Consider the following 21233-nt stretch of genomic DNA (forward strand, 5'->3'; position numbering starts at 1 on the left):
GAAACCTTCCATTCCTGCAACATGAGCCTTGTGGCTCGTCAAAGCAGGATAAGGCAAAATGAAAAATAGTTTGCTCAATCATGAAGAATGCAGACAACAAGTCTTTCTTTCTAAAACCTCCTCTTCTCACAGAGGAAAAATAAGCATAAACTAAAAATAAATGAAATTATGAGCATGAACTGTACAAAATCCTTGACAGACGCATATCCATGTCCAAAGTCACATGATCGAATTAAGCGTTCCTTCCACCGAATTCCCCTTTAAGTTTCAGTTTGAAAATTGAATGTTTGTTGAACGTGTAGACTTCAAACTTTAGACCAGTTTTTAAATTTTTTTGATGGACTCAGTAAAACTTGAATGATTAATCATTTTCGGAAGGTTTTTGCTGCGTTATTTTGGTCGTGTGTAGAGCAGTTCTCGGTTCATGCTGTCTTCCAACACGCATGCGAACGGGACTTCTCTGCCTGCAGCAGTTTCAAGGTGAAAGAAACCGTGACTGACCCTTTATGATTTGGTGTTAAATGCACATTCTAAACCAAACCAAAATTTTTGCCGGCGTGGTGCAGCGGCACAGGAAAAACACCTCCGTGTTGATAACCATTTGTAAAATCCAGGCGGCTTTTGATGGCTTTCAGTGGAGTGAGTATATGAGAAATTGTTTAACAGCTGGACATGTTCCAACTTGTCCTTAAGGCTTCCAACGGAGGTGTTTTTCCTGTGGCAGAGCGTTGCGGCGGCTGCGAGCCGACGCTGCAATCCGCCCGCATGTCTTTCATTAGAAAAAATCTCCTTTAACCGTGGAATATCCGGATAAAATGCTGAAACCGACTTCTTCTGAAACTTCTCTGTTCTCTCACAATGTCCTGGATCAATAGAGCCTGAAATGTGGAGGTTTTCAGCTTGAAACAGGCTGACGACAGCGACTGATACCGCTGCGCGACGTCTCGCTCCGTGGGAAGTCCTTAAAGCGACAGTATCGCCTCAAAATCTCTCATCAGTCGTTAAAATTTTCACCGAAAATCAGCTTAATTTTTCGAACCGTGTCCACTTCGATGTGTCTCACAGGTTTAGAAAAAATTTTGATCAAACAAAGCGCCACTCTCTCAGCAACTTCTCAAAGGAATTCCGACGAGGGGCTGGACGACTCCTCCCACAAGGAGTGCTCACAGGCGAATGATGTCACCGACATGCGTGGAAAAACTCACGCATGCGCACGAGGGTTCAAGCATGTCTGACGTAAAAACATATGAATGAAATCCATATAGTTTTTGAAAAAAGTAAAAAAGACCTATACTTTATTGACAGACCTCATAGTTGGTTTTGGCCCTGCATGGTCATCTGGTTCATATGATGTGCTTGGTCCTTTGTCTTCTTGTGTGCGTAATTCTGTCAGAAATCTGGGGGTCATTTTTGACAGCTCTTTCAAAATGGAAAAGCAAATTAATTCTGTGGTAAAGACCAGTTTCCATCAACTCAGAATCTTGAGAAAAGTGAAGGCTTACCTCCCAGTGTGTGATTTTGAGTGAGTTATTCATTTGTTTATAACATCTTGTCTAGATTATTGTGACTCACTCTACTGTGGACTGGACCAGTCGTCTCTAAAGCGTCTGCAGCAGGTCCAGAACGCTGCTGCACGACTGCTTACAGGGACGAGGAAGTGAGAGCACATCACTCCTGTGTTAGCCTCACTCCATTGGCTCCCAGTCACATTTAGGATTGATTTTAAGATTCTGCTGCTTGTGTTCAAGTGTTTAAATGGTTTGGCTCCCGAATACCTCTCTGAGCTTTTGACTCCTTATGTTCCGGTCAGATCAGTGAGGTCAGAAAGCCAGTTTTTATTAAATGTGCCCAAATCTCGATTAAAAACATGAGGTGATCGGGCTTTTTCGGTGGCTGCGCCTAAACTTTGGAACAATTTGCCTTTGTACATCAGAGCTGCTTCATCTCTAGAGTCTTTTAAATCTGTTCTTAAGACTCATTTTTATGCTTTGGCTTTTAATACAATTTAAGATGTGTGTGTCTGGTATTATGTGTCTTTGTATATTTTGGAATTTTAATGCTTTGTTGTTTTTTTTGTGGTATGGTTTTTGATATTGTTTTTACTGTGAAGCGCTTTGGGCAGCTGTTGTTGTTGTAAATGTGCTATATAAATAAAATTAACATTGACATTTATCATTGGTGGGAAAACACATGATGTAAGCCAATCAACACCACAGATTCCATGTGCATTGTTGGTGGACCCCACATGGGATTGTTCTTGAGAGAGAAAAAAATGCCACCAGATGCAAATGATGCCTCCAAGTGGCCAGCAGCAGAAATGTCAAATTCCAAAGGCCAATCAACACTAGTCAGAGAAGTCTTGTTTTGGACAGGAATTGTTTATCTGAGTGGCTCAAATATCATTTGTGTGGCATGTTACTGCATGTAAATTGTACAAAAAAAAAACAGACACCTGAAGCACTCCTGCATTTTAATGCAAATAGATGTAAATAACTTTGTTTTTGAAATTTATCATTCATATTTGCATTCTAAGTTATAAAAACGGTTCATTAAAGATGTTTGTGGTTTTCACAGAAAAAAGCCAACCTTTTTTCATATTTGAATTTCATGTTTTTACAGGAAGTTAGGTGCTCTGTGTTAATATAGAATGGAAGAAAAAACTGTAAAGTCACACAGGTGAGGGTGCACTTAAAAAATTACACCAAACAAGGCAAAATAAACACTTTTTTTAAAGTTGAATTATGAAGGTAAAACCAAAAGTACAACCCAAATTCCAGTGAAGCTGGGATGTTGTGTAAAATGTATATAAAAACAGAATACAATGATTTTCAAATCCTCTTCAACTTATATTTGATAAACTTTGTTGTTTTTGTGCAAATATTTGCTCATTTTGAAATGGATGCCTGTGTGTCCCATGGGCACTAACACACCCCCATACCATCACAGATGCTGGCTTTTGAACTTTGCGCTGGTAACAATCTGGATGGTCTTTTTCCTCTCTTGTCCAGAGGACACGACCGCCATGATTTTCAAAAACAATTTGAAATGTGGACTCATCAGACCACAGCACACTTTTCCACTGTGTGTCTGTCCATTTCAAATGAGCTCGGGCCCAGAGAAGGCGGCGGTGTTTCTGGATGTTGTTGATGTTTGGCTTTCACTTTGCATGGTAGAGTTTTAACTTGCACTTGTAGCGATTGACTGCACTTTTTATTACTGTGATGTGTTTATTGTGTGTGTGTGTGTGTGTGTGTGTGTGTATATATATATAACTCAAACTGAAGTCAGATTCCTTGTATTCTGTGGATACTTGGTGAGTAAAGGCAATTCTGATTCTGTATGTGAAGGTGAACACAGCCTGAAAAATGGCTGTGGAGTGCAGCATTTCCACAAAAGCTGCACTGATAAATCAACTGTGCAGCCTGTTGATTAAAAACTCTTATCAAATCTGAATAATGGTATTTTCTTGACTAGTAAAAGATGATTAACTTAGTGTGCATCCTTTCAGTTCATCTGCGGAGTTGGAGAGCAGCCAGTGGGCCAAACCTTGTTTTAAAAAAAAATACAAACACACTGCTTCATTTTAAATGTGCAGTAAGTCTGTTTCAGATGATCAGCGCGGACAGTCTTTCTCTTAAAAGGCTTTATTTTACTCAGCGTGTGGCTTTGTAAAGTTGTAGTGTCGCCTGCTACATTGATTAGCTCCTTTATTAGTTATGCACATGCGCTATTGTCTTCTCCATTTTATGTGGAAGGATTACAGCACCACATACAGGCCTGGCATATATACTACAGCATTAAGTAAAGCCTCAAGGCAAAGAATTTTCCCTTGAACATGTTTTGTAATTGAGTTTTTCGAGTTGCTCGATTAATCGTTTCAGCCCTATTGCATAGCATACTGTAGCTCACTTAGTGATAGCCTCTTTTAGTTTTTTTTTCTTTCTTTCCTTTCAGTCATTGCAGTTTCAACAAATGTTGACTGACTCCTCATCAACAGGAGTTAGCAGTAATTTACCCTCAGGTAGCACAGTTGTAGACAGTGTGTGCTCACTGCAGCCAAATTATATAATCAGACATTTGATATACTGCTTACAGAAAGAAACTAAGTCTATATAAATGAGTTATAACACCTAATTGAGCTTATCTTTAGTTTTCATAGTATGATGTTGTAACAGCTGCTCTAGGAAAAAGAATAATGTCGTGGGAGAGACAAAAAAAAGTAAACGCACCTTTCAAATATTCAGAGCTGCAAATAAATTCCGACTGAGCTCTATCATTCTAACTTGACTCGTCAGAGAGCCGCGCAGCGTTTGGAGCTGTGTGAACAGAACGGAGGACGATTCTCGTTTCTTTCTCCCAACAAGACAGGAGTCCCAGTTAGTGACTTTAATCATCACAAAAGTGACTCGTGATTGACATATTCAGGGGTGAAAGTGGTGAAAAACAAACAAAATGCTGTAACCCAAAATTCACTCCCCCAACACCACCCACACAAAATGTTTGAATTCTCAAAGCTCTGAAATGCAATCTGGGACTATTCCAGACAATAAACTGCAGTGAGTGCAGCATCCATTTAGGTGAGAAAAAATCTGCTCTTACTAGGATGCAACAGTTTTCTAGCTTGGCAGATAGTTCTGGAGGAAATCACTGAAGAAACACAGGAAACACTTATTTACTTCAATATTTATTTATCTTCATTGTTGGTTTTATATTTTCTGTTGTGTTTTAATCAGGTTCTTTTCGTCTCTTTTTCTAAAATTGTAGCATTATTAGTTATTACTATTATTGTTGTTATTATTATTAATAATATATAAACACAATAAATTAATAAATATTACAATTTGTAATACAATTGACTCTTTTACGACAACAAACACTGATCCATTAATTATTATACAGAATGCACACAATTGTGCTGAGATGTGAACAGCTTAATGCTAACTTTAACATTGAAAATGCCATACACATGCTAACCCGTTAGCATCGGTCCTGTTTTTAAGTTATAAAATACATCTGTCAACTGTTTCAGAAGACCATAACAGGTCGGTTTATCATAAAAAAAGGTAAATATTACTCACAGACATATGCTCTTTGGGATTTTAGCAAGGAAAAATTAAGATAAAGCAAAATAAAACAAAGAATCATGAAGCAGCGGCTCGGATAAATGCTTCATTGCTTCAAGCTTCACAGAAGAGCCGTGCTGCAGAAACGGTTAATTACAGACCCTGTAGGAGTCCTGTAATCAACGTAAAGACATGACCATTTTCCCGACAAACACCCCCAAAAACAACAGCCGCTCGAAAGGACTGATAAGGGAATCATTATGCAAAAAGGCTATTGATGTCGGTGGATCGAATCATTTCTTAAGGATACCCGATAAGAAGCGGTTCTCGATAGGGATGGGTATCAAGAACCGGTTCCTTTCGGGTATGCTTAAGAAATTATTCGATCCACCGACATCAATAAGCTTTTTGCTTAAGGATTCCCTTATCGGTCCTTCAGAGTGGCCATTGTTTTTAGCGGTGTTTTTCAGGAAAATGATCATTTCTCTACATTGATTAGAGACCCTGCAGCGGGTCTGTAATCAACTTTTCTGCAGCGCGGCTTTGCTTTGAACATTGAACCAATCGAAGCAGTGATTCGCAGTTTGAAGCAGTGCTTGGATCTATTGCTTTGTTGGTTCATTTTATTCTTTCGCTTTATCTTAATTTCCCCCCGCTAAAACCCTAAAGAGCATATGTCTGTGAGTATTATTTACATTTTTTATGTTAAATCGACCTGTTGTGGCCTTCTGAAACAGTTGATAGATGTATTTCATAACTTAAAAACAGGACTGACGCTAACATGTTAGCATGTCTATGGCATTTTCAATGTTAAAGTTAGCATTAAGCAGTTGTAGCTGTCAGCATGTTCGGGTGCATTTGTTTTCTGTATAATAAGAGTTTGTTGTCGTAAAAGAGTCAAATGTATTACAAATTTTAAATTTATTTTTGTTTATATATTAATAATAGCAACCACAACAATAATAGTAATAATAACTAATATAATGATTAGTTATTATATACAGTTTTAGAGAAAGAGAGGAAAAAGAACCTGAATAAAAACACAACAGAAAATATAAAACCAACTAACAATGAACATACATACATACAGAAATAAAAAAGTATTTCCTGTGAACACCCAGTGACTCTTACACCTCCATTTCATCCCTGTCTTATTTAAATTTAATGACAGGTTGTTTTGGTCAAACCATATTTTCAATCTGCCAAGCTAGAAAACTGCTGCATCCAAGTAAGAGCAGAATACTACTGGAATGAATATGAATAAGGAAAGTTGTTTGTTTTTTTTTCTCTCACCTAAATGGATGCTGCACTCATTGCAGTTTATTGTCTGGAATAGTCCCAGATGCATTTCAGCGCTTCGAGAATTCAAACATTTTCGTGCAGGTGGTGTTGAATATGTCAATTATGAGTCATTTTTGTGCGGATTAAAGTTACTAACTGGGACTTCTGTCTTGTTGCGAGAAAGAAACGAGAATCACCCTCCGTTATGTTCACAGTCCAGTCAGAATTAATAACTTCAAAGTGAAACACCGTTTTGTTTATTTTTATTTATGTCCAGAGATCAAGGATACAGTGACCAATTTGATATTTATTTATTTTAAGACTCAATGAAATACATAGAAAACCTGTAAAGCCTACTTTTAGTACAAAATTCACAAGCAGTATCGTTAAGGGAATTGATAAGGAATCGGATCGATGTGCAGAATCGATAATGACATCGATATCGATTAAAATCTTATCCCATCCCTAGTTCTCGATACCCAACCCTAACCATGATGTTGAACAGTCTTTCTTTTCAGGTCATTTGAGAGTTGTTTAAAAGGCTCCCATGTTGCTACTCATTAGAAGAGATGCAAAGAGGAGAAACATTTGCAAATGACCACCTTAAATTCCCTTTCTCATGATTGGATTCACCTGTGTAAGGAGGTCAAGGGTCACTGAGCTGACAAACCAATTATGTGTTCCAATAATTAGTGCTAAATGTATTCAAATCAATAAAATGACAAGGGTGCCCAAATTTGCACCTGCCTAATTTTGTTTAAATAATTATTGTACACTTTCTGTAAATCCTACGAACTTCATTTCACTTCTCAAATATCAGTGTATTTATCTGCTATATGATATATTTAACTGAAATTTCTGATCCAGACAACCAATGATTTATAAAAGAAAATCATGAAAAAAAACTATCAGGGGTGTCCAAACTTGTGCATACAACTGTATAATTGATGCCCAAAAAAATCGGATATTGTAGAGATTACACAGCTGTTTGGGCTGCATAAGATGAGCACAAGGCCAGAATTACAGATCGAAATAGTACATTCACATGAAAGCAGAGGATCATGTAAGCAAATGTTAATTAATTTACATACGGTGAGGCAAATACAACCCCTGGCAAAAATTATGGAATCACCGGCCTCGGAGGATGTTCATTCAGTTGTTTAATTTTGTAGAAAAAAAGCAGATCACAGACATGACACAAAACTAAAGTCATTTCAAATGGCAACTTTCTGGCTTTAAGAAACACTATAAGAAATCAAGAAAAAAGATTGTGGCAGCCAGTAACAGTTACTTTTTTAGACCAAGCAGAGGAAAAAACATGGAATCACTCAATTCTGAGGAAAAAATTATGGAATCACCCTGTAAATTTTCATCCCCAAAACTAACACCTGCATCATATCAGATCTGCTCGTTAGTCTGCATCTAAAAAGGAGTGAACACACCTTGGAGAGCTGTTGCACCAAGTGGACTGACATGAATCATGGCTCCAACACGAGAGATGTCAATTGAAACAAAGGAGAGGATTATCAAACTCTTAAAAGAGGGTAAACCATCATGCAATGTTGCAAAAGATGTTGGTTGTTCACAGTCAGCTGTGTCTAAACTCTGGACCAAATACAAACAACATGGGAAGGTTGTTAAAGGCAAACATACTGGTAGACCAAGGAAGACATCAAAGCGTCAAGACAGAAAACTTAAAGCAATATGTCTCAAAAATCGAAAAATGTACAACAAAACAAATGAGGAACGAATGGGAGGAAACTGGAGTCAACGTCTGTGATCGAACTGTAAGAAACCGCCTAAAGGAAATGGGATTTACATACAGAAAAGCTAAACGAAAGGCATCATTAACACCTAAACAGAAAAAAACAAGGTTACAATGGGCTAAGGAAAAGCAATTGTGGACTGTGGATGACTGGATGAAAGTCATATTCAGTGATGAATCTCGAATCTGCATTGGGCAAGGTGATGATGCTGGAACTTTTGTTTGGTGCCGTTCCAATGAGATTTATAAAGATGACTGCCTGAAGAGAACATGTAAATTTCCACAGTCATTGATGATATGGGGCTGCATGTCAGGTAAAGGCACTGGGGAGATGGTTGTCATCATCAATAAATGCACAAGTTTATGTTGATATTTTGGACAATTGAAAGGATGTTTGGGGATGATGAAATCATTTTTCAAGATGATAATGCATCTTGCCATAGAGCAAAAACTGCAAAAACATTCCTTGCAAAAAGACACATAGGGTCAATGTCATGGCATAGGGTCAATGTCAACGAGCAGATCTGATTTGATGCAGGTGTTAATTTGGGGGATGAAAATTTACAGGGTGATTCCATAATTTTTTCCTCAGAATTGAGTGATTCCATATTTTTTTCCTCTGCTTGTTCTAAAAAAGTAACCGTTACTGACTGCCACAATCTTTTTTTCTTGATTTCTTATAGTGTTTCTTAAAGCCAGAAAGTTGCCATTTGAAATGACTTTAGTTTTGTGTCATGTCTGTGATCTGCTTTTTTTCTACAAAATTAAACAACTGAATGAACATCCTCTGAGGCCGGTGATTCCATAATTTTTGCCAGGGGTTGTAAGTATTTGATCCACTGTCAATTTTACAAGTTTCCCCACCTACAAAGAATGGAGAGCTCTGTAATTTTTTTTTATCGTAGGTACACTTAACTGCGAGAGACGGAATCTAAAAAAAAAAATTAGAAAATCACATTGTATTTTTTTTTGTTTGTTTAATAATTAAATTGTATTTTTTTTATTGCAAGTATTTGATCACCGGTGAACCAGCAAGAATTCTGTCTCTCACAGACCTGTTAGTGTTTCTTTAAGAAGCCTTCCTGTTCTGCACTCTTTACCTGTATTAATTGCACCTGTCCACACACTCAGTCACACTCCAACCTATCCACCATGGCCATGACCAAAGAGCTGTCTAAGGACACCAGGGACAAAACTGTAGACTTGCACAAGGCTGGGATGGACTACAGGACAACAGGCAAGCAGCTTGGTGAGAATACAACAACTGTTGGCGTAATTATTAGTAAATGGAAGAAACACAAGATGACTGTCAGTCTTCCTCGGTCTGGGATTCCATGCAAGAGCTCGCCTCACGGGGTAAGGATAATTCTGAGAAAGTCCGGAACTACACAGGACGACCTGGTCAATGACCTGTAGAGAGCTGGGACCACAGTCACAAAGATTACATTAGTAACACATGATGCTGTCATGGTTTAAAATCCTGCAGGGCAGCAAGGTCCCCCTGCTCAAGCCAGCACATGTCCAGGCCCATTTGAAGTTCACCAGTGACCATCTGGATGATCCAGAGGAGGCATGGGAGAAGGTCATGTGGTCAGATGAGACCAGAATAGAGCTTTTTGGAATCAACTCCAGTTACCATGTTTAGAGGATGAGAACAACCACAAGAAAACCATCCCAACCGTGAAGCATGGGGGTGGAAACATCATACTCTGGGGGTGCTCTTCTGCAAAGGGGATAGGACGACTGCACCGTATTGAAGGGAGGTTGGACGGGGTCATGTATTGCGAGATTTTAGCAAACAACCTCCTACATGGTACTCGGGTCAGGTTGCAGCATCACACTTTACTTACTACGTAGTAGTGGCTGGTGAGGGTGGACTTTAATTAGAATTTGAATGGGCCAGTACGCACTGCTTGAGAGTTAAGGTGTGCTTTTTTTTTTTTTTTTTTTTTTTTTACTTAAAATGTACCTGCTGTGTACAGCATGCAGACTGTCGATATGCCTCCCAAGAAACAGGGGGCGTTAAGGTCACAAAACTCTAAGTGTTAAACAGATAAAATGTAATAGAGCTGGGAAATATCTGCAGAGACACAGAGAACATTATATATCCCACAGCAGTGCTATAATATGACCTGCTGTCATCTTTTCATCATCATTCACTTGGGTTTCATGAATGTCACAAATTGCTCTATGAAATTAATGACAACATACACACAATGCAATGCAACTTACTACACTTTAACTAAAGTGACATGGAAAGTGACATTTCAATTTTGATCTCAAGAATTATTCAATTTTAAAATTTACTACACGTATTTGGTGCGACCGTGTGACCAAAGAATAATAATTATAAACTAGGACCGCAAGCAGTAATATACAGGCCCTCATGTCCACGCCACCACGTCCCCTTGTGACCAGATGTGAGCAGGTGCGTACAGGGCAGACACTCATCACACAGTTCAAGTTTCAAGCAAATCAGACAATGCATGAAAGAGTTATGACATGTTGATGGTTCATCCACTAAGGGTGCTCAGAGCACAAATAGAGGGGCCGGGTGTGTTCAGGGGCCAACCCTCATTACACATGTGAAGTTTCAAGTCAATCAGGCAAAGCATGAAGGAGTTATGACTTGATGTTCCATGGCGAAGGGTCAAAATGGCGGCGCCATAGCAGCCACCCCCTTCAACATAGACAAAAGCTTTCGATAACGTTTGATCAGTATCGTCTCTGGATGATCTGAAAGAAATTTGAAGTACATTGGACAAAATTCCTAGGAGGAGTTCGTTCAAATACGTGTGAAAATCATGCCAAAATGACACAAAAATTCAAAATGGCCAACTTCCTGTTTGGAGTAGACCTATGGTGCAAGAGACTTTTTTGTATGTCTATGCAAGTCACACGTGTACCAATTTTCATCTCCCTACTCCAAAAAAAAAAAACTCTGGGGAGGGGTTTTTGAGAGTTGCAAGTGGCCGCTGTTGAGGCATTTTGCGACGCCCCTATGAATTGTAAGAGGTTGTCGTGCTTGACCTGTGTATCAATTTTCATGATGATCTGACAAAATTAAAGCCATCAAAAGGAAGAACGTAATTTCATGGCAAAGGGTTGATATTTGGCATGCCGCCACACAGACGCTGTTACTTGTAACTTCACGGCGATCATGGCCTACGTTCACCAACTTGTTCTGCATGTTTTATGGATGGATGAGCTTTATTGTCATTGTCATCGCAAGTGTAACAACAATGAGATTACGTCCACACTCAAATTGCCACAGACAGCAATTAATCCACAATTATTACTTGTTTACTGTAATAATGGCACACACCAGAATTAAGACAACACATATACATTTGACATTATGTCCACTAAACTTGAAACAGTCCGTTTTCCAAATTGAGGCTGTGAGTGTGTGGTAGCTGCTGCAACAGGAGTTGCGCCGCCCATCAGCTTGGAGGGAACGGGGACCAGCTAAAACTGCGCAGCCCCCGGAGGGGAGAAGGAGTGGCTTGAGCGATAGCTGGGAGGAGATGCGACCGCCTCCGCCGGAGTCCCAAGCTGAATTTTAGAAGTGGAATGAAGTTGATGGTGTTAACTATGTGACATCAGCTCCTGTTAAAGTAAAAATAGGACATTTCCTGTTACCACCAGGGGTGCTATGCGCTAGGTGGAAAGTTTATATATGCAGATGTTCAGGGCGGAGCCCTCAACATTTCCAGCAAGTTTGAAGGATCTACGAATAAGTATGTGGGAGTGACAGCCGTTTGAAGTAAAACGGCGTGCTCCAAAACACTCGCCAAAGTTTGACGAACCCTAGCAGCCACGCCTTCTGACCTACAGAAATTCTTTTGATAACTTTAGATCAGCATGAGGTCATGATGATGTGGACCAAATTTGAAGACGATTGGATGAAATCCCTAGGACGGGTTTGTTCAAATGTAAGTAGTGGCAATGGCCAAAAATGACCTCAAAATTGAAACTTAAAATCAAGACTAATAATAATAATAGTCAATAAATAATGATAATAATTAATAATATTAATAATAATAACAATAATAAACAGCACAATTACAATCGGGTCCTCATAGGAATTTTTCCTACTCGGGCCCTTACAATAATAATAATAAATAATAAGCAACACAATTACAGTAGGGTCCTCGTAGGACTTTTTCCTACTCAGGCCCTAATGATCAACAGTGCAATTACAATAGGGTCCTTGCAAGACGTTGTCCCACTCGAGTCCTAATAAACAGCGCTATTACAATAGGGTCCCCATAGGACGTTTTCCTACTCGGGCCCTAATAATAAATATTGATAATAATAAATAGAACAATTACAATAGGGTCCTCACAGGACTTTGTCCTACTCAGGCCATAATTGTTTCAAACGGCTACATCTAATGGTTCCCGTGTGTGAGGCACAATTAATCTCAAAGTTTAGTAACTACAAATTATTTAAATTCATTACACCACGCAAGAATCAAATTCGTGATCTGTTTCCTTCCCCTGTTCTGTTCAAGTTTTGGTTTAAGCTGACTGCAGGGAGAGAAGGGGGTGATTGGGGGGGGGGGGGGTGTCATGTCCATCTAATTCTTTTTAGCTTTATAAATATTATTTATGGCCTATGCATAACATGAAATATAAAATGTGGCATTTGCATCATATTTAAATTACCATAGGTTGTGGCTTCTACAGTAGTCTGCAAAACATTACAAATCTTGAAGTGCACCTATGATAACAATGACAGAGCTCTCTATTCTCTGTAGGTGAGAAAACTCGCAAACTCGACAGTGGATCAAATACTTATTTGCCTCACTGTAGTTAACCTGTTTATCATCATTTAAATCCTGCCCATAACAGATAGGTGATTCTCACTGGCCTACTGAAAATGCAGTGGATGGAAAACCCTTTCTCTGGGTGATGTCCCACACCAGTCTACAGAACAAATTCAACTTGTCTAAAATTAGTCTGCTTCCTAAAAGCTCGACTACTCTCACTTTCTAACTGGTAATGAACATGACTTGTTCAACAACCATAACCCTCAGATCTTATCCATTTTTCTATTTTTAGGGTTCAGGAGTTATTAAGGCTGGTTTTGCAGGTGACCAGATCCCTAAATACTGCTTCCCAAACTAGTAAGTTTTCTTTATCCGCTGCATGTGTAACTCTCACACCATTGGCCATTTATCCTGTCCGACACAGTTCTTACAATCTATTGTAATATTATCTGTAGCTTTTGTACTTTGACTGTTTGTTTTTGTGATCAGTGTGGGACGCCCCAAGCATGTTCGTGTGATGGCGGGAGCCCTGGAGGGAGACCTTTTCATTGGACCCAAAGCTGAGGTGCCACACACTACACTTGCTGTCTGACTGACTTTCTTTGCATCTCTAAGTGCATTTTTGGCAGTTATCAGATGGCAACACACATGAAAATGCATTTTGGTTTGTTTGCTCCACAAGCCAGATGTGTTTCAACTTATTTTGGATTTTGTAAAATGAACTCAGGGTCAGAATTAGGCATGTCCCAGTACAGTGGCTGTGATTTGATTGGACCCTGTCAAGGCTTGTTTTGATTAATTGTCAGATTTATTCAATGACTGTCACAGAGATCAGTATGTTGCGCATATTGGGTTCGGCAGCGTGGGCTGTAGCAAAAGCTTCATCACACCTTACTGAATGTTCAGATGTGTGAATTTTGCTTGCATGATGTACGTTGAGGGTTTTGGGCCAAAATGTATTTTCCATTATTATAGCACCACCTGCTCATGGATGTACTTGAGTAAATGAGCAGAGCTGGCTTCTCTCAAAATTATCATTTGGTAACTTCTACAGCGTGAGCCACGCCTACTCATCTAGCTCAAAGGAATATATACCCTGCTCTCTCCTATGTTATTAAAAATTACCAATTCATTGAACAAACTCCAACAAAATTGAACTTTATGATCAAAAGTCAACAAGACCTTTGATGAGAAGTGCACCATCCCATCTGTGAAGGATTCAGGTGAAGGTCTGAGCACTGTTGCCAACTTGGTAACTTTCTTGCTAATTCTGGCAAATTTTCGAACCCTCTTGATGACTTGTTTTCTCAGAAGTGACTATTGACAAATCCAGCTACTTTTCCTGGCGTCACTGGAGACTTTTGTGGTGTTTGGCAACTCAGATCTGGTCTTTGTTCTCGCCGCTGCTGCTGCAAAGCCATAGAGCCTGATTGCAAAGCACTAAGCGGTGGGATATCTACAATCCTCCGCATTCAAACACACGTGAAAACTTGACTCGGACTCTCTCAACCTTACTCACCTCGTTTGTTGCGCTGTGACGAATTAGTCTCCAGACTTTGAGGTTCCCTGGCCTTGAGAAGTTATGTTATTTTGAGAAGTGATGTCCAATTTTAATGTCAAAATAAACAAACCAACAATCAAGTTTATTTCTAGTTTAATATTATTAAGGTGTTTTACTCACTTTTTTCAACAAATACATTAACAGTAAAATGAACAGCAAACAAAGGACGATACATTGTACAATAACAAAAGTAAAGGCATTCTTTAACATTAATTCGCTTCAAAAAGTTCCTTATAGAGCGTGACAGTTTTGACATTTGGGAGAGTCTATAAGCTTAATACTGCTTATATATTGTTCAGATTCAGCCAGAAGTCTGTGGAAAGTCCTTTTCAGTACCCTGCATTTATGAATATGGAATTTACCAAATCATATTTAAACATTGATAATGTATTCAATGATCTTTCCCACAATGTTTTTTTTTCCTACAGCATCTGTGACGACATCATACTATACTACTACATACTATACTAATAATATGCATATTAAATGATGGCGTCATTTAGCAATTTCTGGTGACTTTTAGGACAGCCAAAAGCTACTTTTCTTACTGAGGAGTTGGCAGCACTGGGTCTGAGGTTTTTGTGTGTGAGCACAGGGAATTTCATCAAATTTGATTACAAGATAAATGCAGCATGTTATCAGAAAATATTGGAGGATAATTTGGGCTTCTTCTCTTCTCCTCCTGCCTGGTGGCTCCATCCTCAGCATCCTTCTCCGTATATACTCGGGGTCCCTCTGGACATGTCCAAACCATCTCTGTCTCACCGCTCTGACTTTGTCTCCAAACCGTCCCACCTGAGCTGTCCCTCTGATATGTTCATTCCTAATCCTGTCCATCCTCATCACTCCTAAAGAGAATTGGAACATCTTCAGCTCTGTCTCCTGTCTTTTTGTTAGTGGCACCGTCTCAGCCGTACAACATAGCTGGTCTCACTACTGTCTTGTAAATTTTCCACCTTCACTCTTACGGATATCCTTTGGTCACAAATCACTCCTTTCATCGCCCTGCCTGCACTCTTTTCTTCACCTCTCTACCACACTCTTCATTGCTTTGGCTAGTTGGGACCAAGTATTTAAACTCTTCTGTCTTCACCACCGCTACTCTATTGCCTACTGTTCCACAGGACTCCCTCTCATTCACACACGTACTCACATTCAGATTCATTTATAATTCATTTATACAGTCAGCCCGTCCATAATTATAGAATGAATACGATAAGAGATGATGAAATAAATAAACAACCATGAGCATCCATAATTAAACGTCATGTGACACCAAAAAACTGGTCCAAGCACTAAACGTCTCATGAATAGACTATGGCAATGCACCCTTACCTGGTCTCCCAGCTAAATCAATCAACTCTCTTCAACTAATGCTGAATATAGACATAAGCCAATAACCTTTTTCACTGTGTACTGCGGTATGAAAAAGCCACGGTATCAAAACCACTAAAATTTTCCGTTATACTGTCCCTACGATATGAGCGGGTTATGATCATTCTTGACAGGCAGAGCGGAGGCGGCCGCTGCCGCCCTCCCCCCTGGTGTGCATCTCTGGCTCTGTTTACAAACTGGCAGCTAACGTTAGCTAGCTCTGCATCACGGCTGAAGGAGGCAAAATCTGCACTGAACTTTTCCCTCCGTCTAAAAGGACCAAGTCGGATTTTTCACTTTATTTTCTGCAGAATAGCTCTTAAAGCCAAAAACGGTGGCAATAAAGCACCGTAGCCTGTCTCGAACGTGGAGTGATTCAAGATACCCGCAAAGGATTACATGGAAGGAGTAAACTTTATCCCATCTTTGAAACCGCTGAGAAGTATAAGCGGCGGACTTGAGTTGTGCTTGTGGTCGACCAAATTTCTCCCACGAACATGTCAAGAAGGACAAATACATCTATTCAAAGCACTTTGTTGATGAAGCTGGGCCAATATTGAGCATCCGGAGTTCCGGACCTTATTCCAGCCACTTGCTTAGGGAGAAACCTAAGCAAGTAAGTCATGTTTCCCACGGGGCAGATGCTATAAGAATGACTATTATTTTGGTATTTTCTTTAAAATTATCAGTGGTATAGTGCTCGTAGCAGTAGACATCATGTCAATTAGTGCGCCTGAATTACATTTTATATGATAACACTACTTCTAACCTTAGTGATATGAAATTTGGGGTTCCACAAGGATCTGTCTTGGGCCTCCTGCTGTTCTCCCTTTATATAGCACCCCTTGGGCATATACTGCAGGATTTTGGGATTGCCTTTCATTGTTATGCTGATGATACTCAATGGTACATGTCGATAACTGCTGGTAATCTCACTTCTATAAAAACACTAAAGGATTGCCTTGCATCAGTGAGAGGCTGGATGTCTACGAGTAGTTTGTTCGCCTGTGTGAAAACACAGAGAAGCAGGAAACTTTAATGAGAAAAACCACAAATGTGAATGAGCAAGCCATCAAAGCTAGCTATCATGTTGCTGAACTTATTTCTAAATCAAAAAAGGCACCCCCTGTGGCAGAGTTATTAACATGTCAGCATGTCCAGCAAGTTTGAGGATCTATGATGAATCATGTGGGCGTGAATGCCGTTCGAAGTGAAATAGCGTGCTCCGAAGCGCTCGCCAAAGTTTGGCGAACCCTAGCAGCCACACCTTTTGACCTACAGAAATTCTTTTGATAACTTTTGATCACCATGGGGTTATGATGATGTGGACCAAATTCGAAGATGATTGGATGAAATCCCTAGGACGAGTTCGTTCAAATTAACTAGTGGAAATTGACAAAAAATAACAAAAAAACAACAAAAAAAACCCCCTTAAAATCAAAATGGCCGACTTCCTGTTGACATTTCACCATGATGTTAACAGACTTTTTGTGTCCCAACATAGTAAATATGTGTACTGAATTTTGTGAGGCCCTAATAATAATAATATATAGACCCCTAGTAATAAGACCCCTAATAATAATAATAATAATTAGGACTGCAAGCAGTCATATACGTATCCTCGTGCCATGCAACCACCTACCCAGGCCAGCGCATGCCCTTGTGACTAGATGGGGGCAGGTGCATACAGGGGGCGACCCTCATCACACGAATAATCTCTACTAGCCTATATAATTGTTCAGACTGGCACCTCCCTACCTAGCTGACCTAATTAAACCTTATGTAGCAGCCCGGGCTTTACGTTCTCAAGGTGTAGGACTTTTTAGTGTCCCTAGGGTGAATAAAAAGTCTGTGGATCACAGAGCTTTCTCTTATCGTGCCCCTGTTCTGTGGAATGATCTCCCTGCATCAATAAAAGTCAGATTCTGTAGAGACCTTCAAGTCCAGACGTAAGATGCACTTATTTTCCCTTTCGTATGGCAGCATACTGACATGTTTCTATGCTTTTTACTCTTTTAATTCATTTTATTAGTAAACAGAGCGGGTCGCGGCCTCAACTTTATCTAAATTCTGGGTCTTGTAGTGAAGCTTAGGGCTAGCGGCTGGCGATCACCTTAGTATTTTGTTTTTCTTGTTGCTTAATGCTGACAAATCACACTGTATTTGTCTTTCTGATGCTTGATTCTGCTTTTTTTTTCTTTTCTCTGTTTGAGGTGCAGCTCCATCCAGAGATGGATGTGGTATCTGTTCCAGAAACCGTCCTGTGCACCGGCAACACTTCCTGTTTGTTCATTTTGTGAATTGTTTTGTAATTTGTCTGTAGCATGGCCCAAGCCAAGGGTCACCCCTTTGAGTCTGGTCTGCTTGAGGTTTCTTCCTCAGAGGGAGTTTTTCCCTTACCACTGTTGCTCTGGGGGTTGGTAAGGTTAGACCTTACTTGTTTGAAGCGCCTTGAGGCAAGCTTGTTGTGATTTGGTGCTACAACCCCTGGCAAAAATTATGGAATCACCGGCCTCGGAGGATGTTCATTCAGTTGTTTAATTTTGTAGAAAAAAAGCAGATCACAGACATGACACAAAACTAAAGTCATTTCAAATGGCAACTTTCTGGCTTTAAGAAACACTATAAGAAATCAAGAAAAAAAAATTGTGGCAGTCAGTAATGGTTACTTTTTTAGACCAAGCAGAGGGAAAAAAATATGGACTCACTCAATTCTGGGGGAAAAATTATGGAATCACCCTGTAACTTTTTATCCCCAAAACTAACACCTGCATCAAATCAGATCTGCTCGTTAGTCTGCATCTAAAAAGGAGTGATCACACCTTGGAGAGCTGTTGCACCAAGTGGACTGACAAGAATCATGGCTCCAACACGAGAGATTATCAAACTCTTAAAAGAGGGTAAATCATCACGCAGTGTTGCAAAAGATGTTGGTTGTTCAGAGTCAGCTGTGTCTAAACTCTGGACCAAATACAAACAACATGGGAAGGTTGTTAAAGGCAAACATACTGGTAGACCAAGGAAGACATCAAAGCGTCAAGACAGAAAACTTAAAGCAATATGTCTCAAAAATCGAAAATGCACAACAAAACAAATGAGGAACGAATGGGAGGAAACTGGAGTCAACGTCTGTGATCGAACTGTAAGAAACCGCCTAAAGGAAATGGGATTTACATACAGAAAAGCTAAAGGAAAGCCATCATTAACACCTAAACAGAAAAAAACAAGGTTACAATGGGCTAAGGAAAAGCAATCGTGGACTGTGGATGACTAGATGAAAGTCATATTCAGTGATGAATCTTGAATCTGCATTGGGCAAGGTGATGATGCTGGAACTTTTGTTTGGTGCCGTTCCAATGAGATTTATAAAGATGACTGCCTGAAGAGAACATGTAAATTTCCACAGTCATTGATGATATGGGGCTGCATGTCAGGTAAAGGCAGTGGGGAGATGGCTGTCATTATATCATCAATAAATGCACAAGTTTACATTGATATTGGACACTTTTCTTATCCCATCAATTGAAAGGATGTTTGGGGATGATGAAATCATTTTTCAAGATGATAATGCATCTTGCCATAGAGCAAAAACTGTGAAAACATTCCTTGCAAAAAGACACATAGGGTCAATGTCATGGCCTGCAAATAGTCCGGATCTTAATCCAATTGAAAATCTTTGGTGGAAGTTGAAGAAAATGGTCCATGACAAGGCTCCAACCTGCAAAGCTGATCTGGCAACAGCAATCAGAGAAAGTTGGAGCCAGATTGATGAAGAGTACTGTTTGTCACTCATTAAGTCCATGCCTCAGAGACTGCAAGCTGTTATAAAAGCCAGAGGTGGTGCAACAAAATACTAGTGATGTGTTGGAGTGTTCTTTTGTTTTTCATGATTCCATAATTTTTTTTTCCCTCTGCTTGGTCTAAAAAAGTAACCGTTACTGACTGCCACAATTATTTTTCCTGATTTCTTATAGTGTTTCTTAAAGCCAGAAAGTTGCCATTTGAAGTGACTTTAGTTTTGTGTCATGTCTGTGATCTGCTTTTTTTTCTACAAAATTAAACAACTGAATGAACATCCTCCGAGGCCGGTGATTCCATAATTTTTGCCAGGGGTTGTATATAAATGAAAATAAATTGAAATTGAAATAAGCCATCAAATTTACACAAATTTACAATTTATGATGATTTATTTAATTAATTTAAAGCCTGATTAATGCAGCTGCTGCACTGTAACTCCATTCAGAGTTCTCTGTCTCTGGATTATGCTTTATTATGCACTAATTTGACCCTCAACAAGCTTTTCTTTCTACAATCATCACCTCCAAATCAAAGGTAAGCTGTACAATCTCCTCTTTTTCCGACTTTGTGCTGTAAATGTGGGGACTTTCCTGATCCGTTTGTAATGTATGCGTGCTGCAAAAACTATTAAAATATGATGGCAGATGAAGCAATGAAAGCAGAAAAGTGTCAAATCACAACTTTTTGTGTCCGAGTCTGTACACAGTGTGGAAAAAAAAAAAAAAAAAAACAGTCGGACTTTTAATCGGTTCCGCTTTTCTCAAATCGACGAGTGTCATAGCTGAACTTTAATTTGTACCTCTGTTACTGTGCACGTCCAGACTGCTCTGGGTTTTTAATGGAAATACATTGCGATCGGATGTGACATTTTATCCAATGTGAGCGAAAAATCTGTTATATGCAGTGTTTATTACATGGAAAACAATACAAAAACTTTGGTCACTTTTGGTGACTGTGAATATCTGGTTTATAGGATGATGGGTTACTTGAGTTTTACTGTACATGAGACTGAACAATAAATTTACCTCTCAAAGCTTTGATAATGAAGTCAGCTTCCATCCCACACAGCTGACTTTATTTTCACAATTTTTTTTTCTTTTCGGATCTGAAGGGAATCTGTACATGTTGAACCACTTGTTGTATTTGTGCATCCAAATGCACAACTCGGCATTTTCAGCAAATAAATAAAAAAAAGCTGGATTTATATGCGAACAGCGAACGTTGTTTTGAACCCAAGATGACACCATGAGTCATGTTTTTTTTTTTGTTTTTTTTTCCCCCCGACTCGTCATGTTGCCACTCTCTCAATTAAGGCACAACTTGGTGGGAGAGAAGTATGTTAAATGACATTGTTAACACAACATGTCATTCAGTGTTCAAGTTTTACTAAATTATAAATGACTTTTTAATGATATGAGATAGAGACTTACTCTTTTTTTGCTGAAAAGTTAACAATGCATACTTTCGAGCCAGTCATCCACCATCTTTAAACTCCTCATAGAAGCTGTGTGATGATGTGCGCAATGTGTGTCCCCAATTGGAATTGGTTCACCGTCACATGGTTTTCCAAAATCCAATCGTAGGGCAGATTTACCTCACGTGACACACCAAAGATTG

General features: G+C 39.4%; 1 protein-coding gene across 1 annotated transcript in view; it reads left to right on the forward strand.

The window, feature by feature from the left end:
• The window catches only part of actr1 (actin related protein 1, centractin), a 113971-nt gene that overhangs the window by 25303 nt on the left and 67435 nt on the right, over positions 1–21233 (forward strand). The window contains exons 2-3 of the mRNA XM_034191853.1: positions 13176–13240; positions 13373–13448. Coding sequence (XP_034047744.1) covers positions 13176–13240; positions 13373–13448 — 141 coding nt within the window. The remainder of the gene's footprint in view (positions 1–13175; positions 13241–13372; positions 13449–21233) is intronic.

The sequence above is a fragment of the Thalassophryne amazonica genome, chromosome 17 (genome assembly GCF_902500255.1).
Source record: "Thalassophryne amazonica chromosome 17, fThaAma1.1, whole genome shotgun sequence".
In the NCBI taxonomy this organism is placed as follows: domain Eukaryota; kingdom Metazoa; phylum Chordata; class Actinopteri; order Batrachoidiformes; family Batrachoididae; genus Thalassophryne; species Thalassophryne amazonica.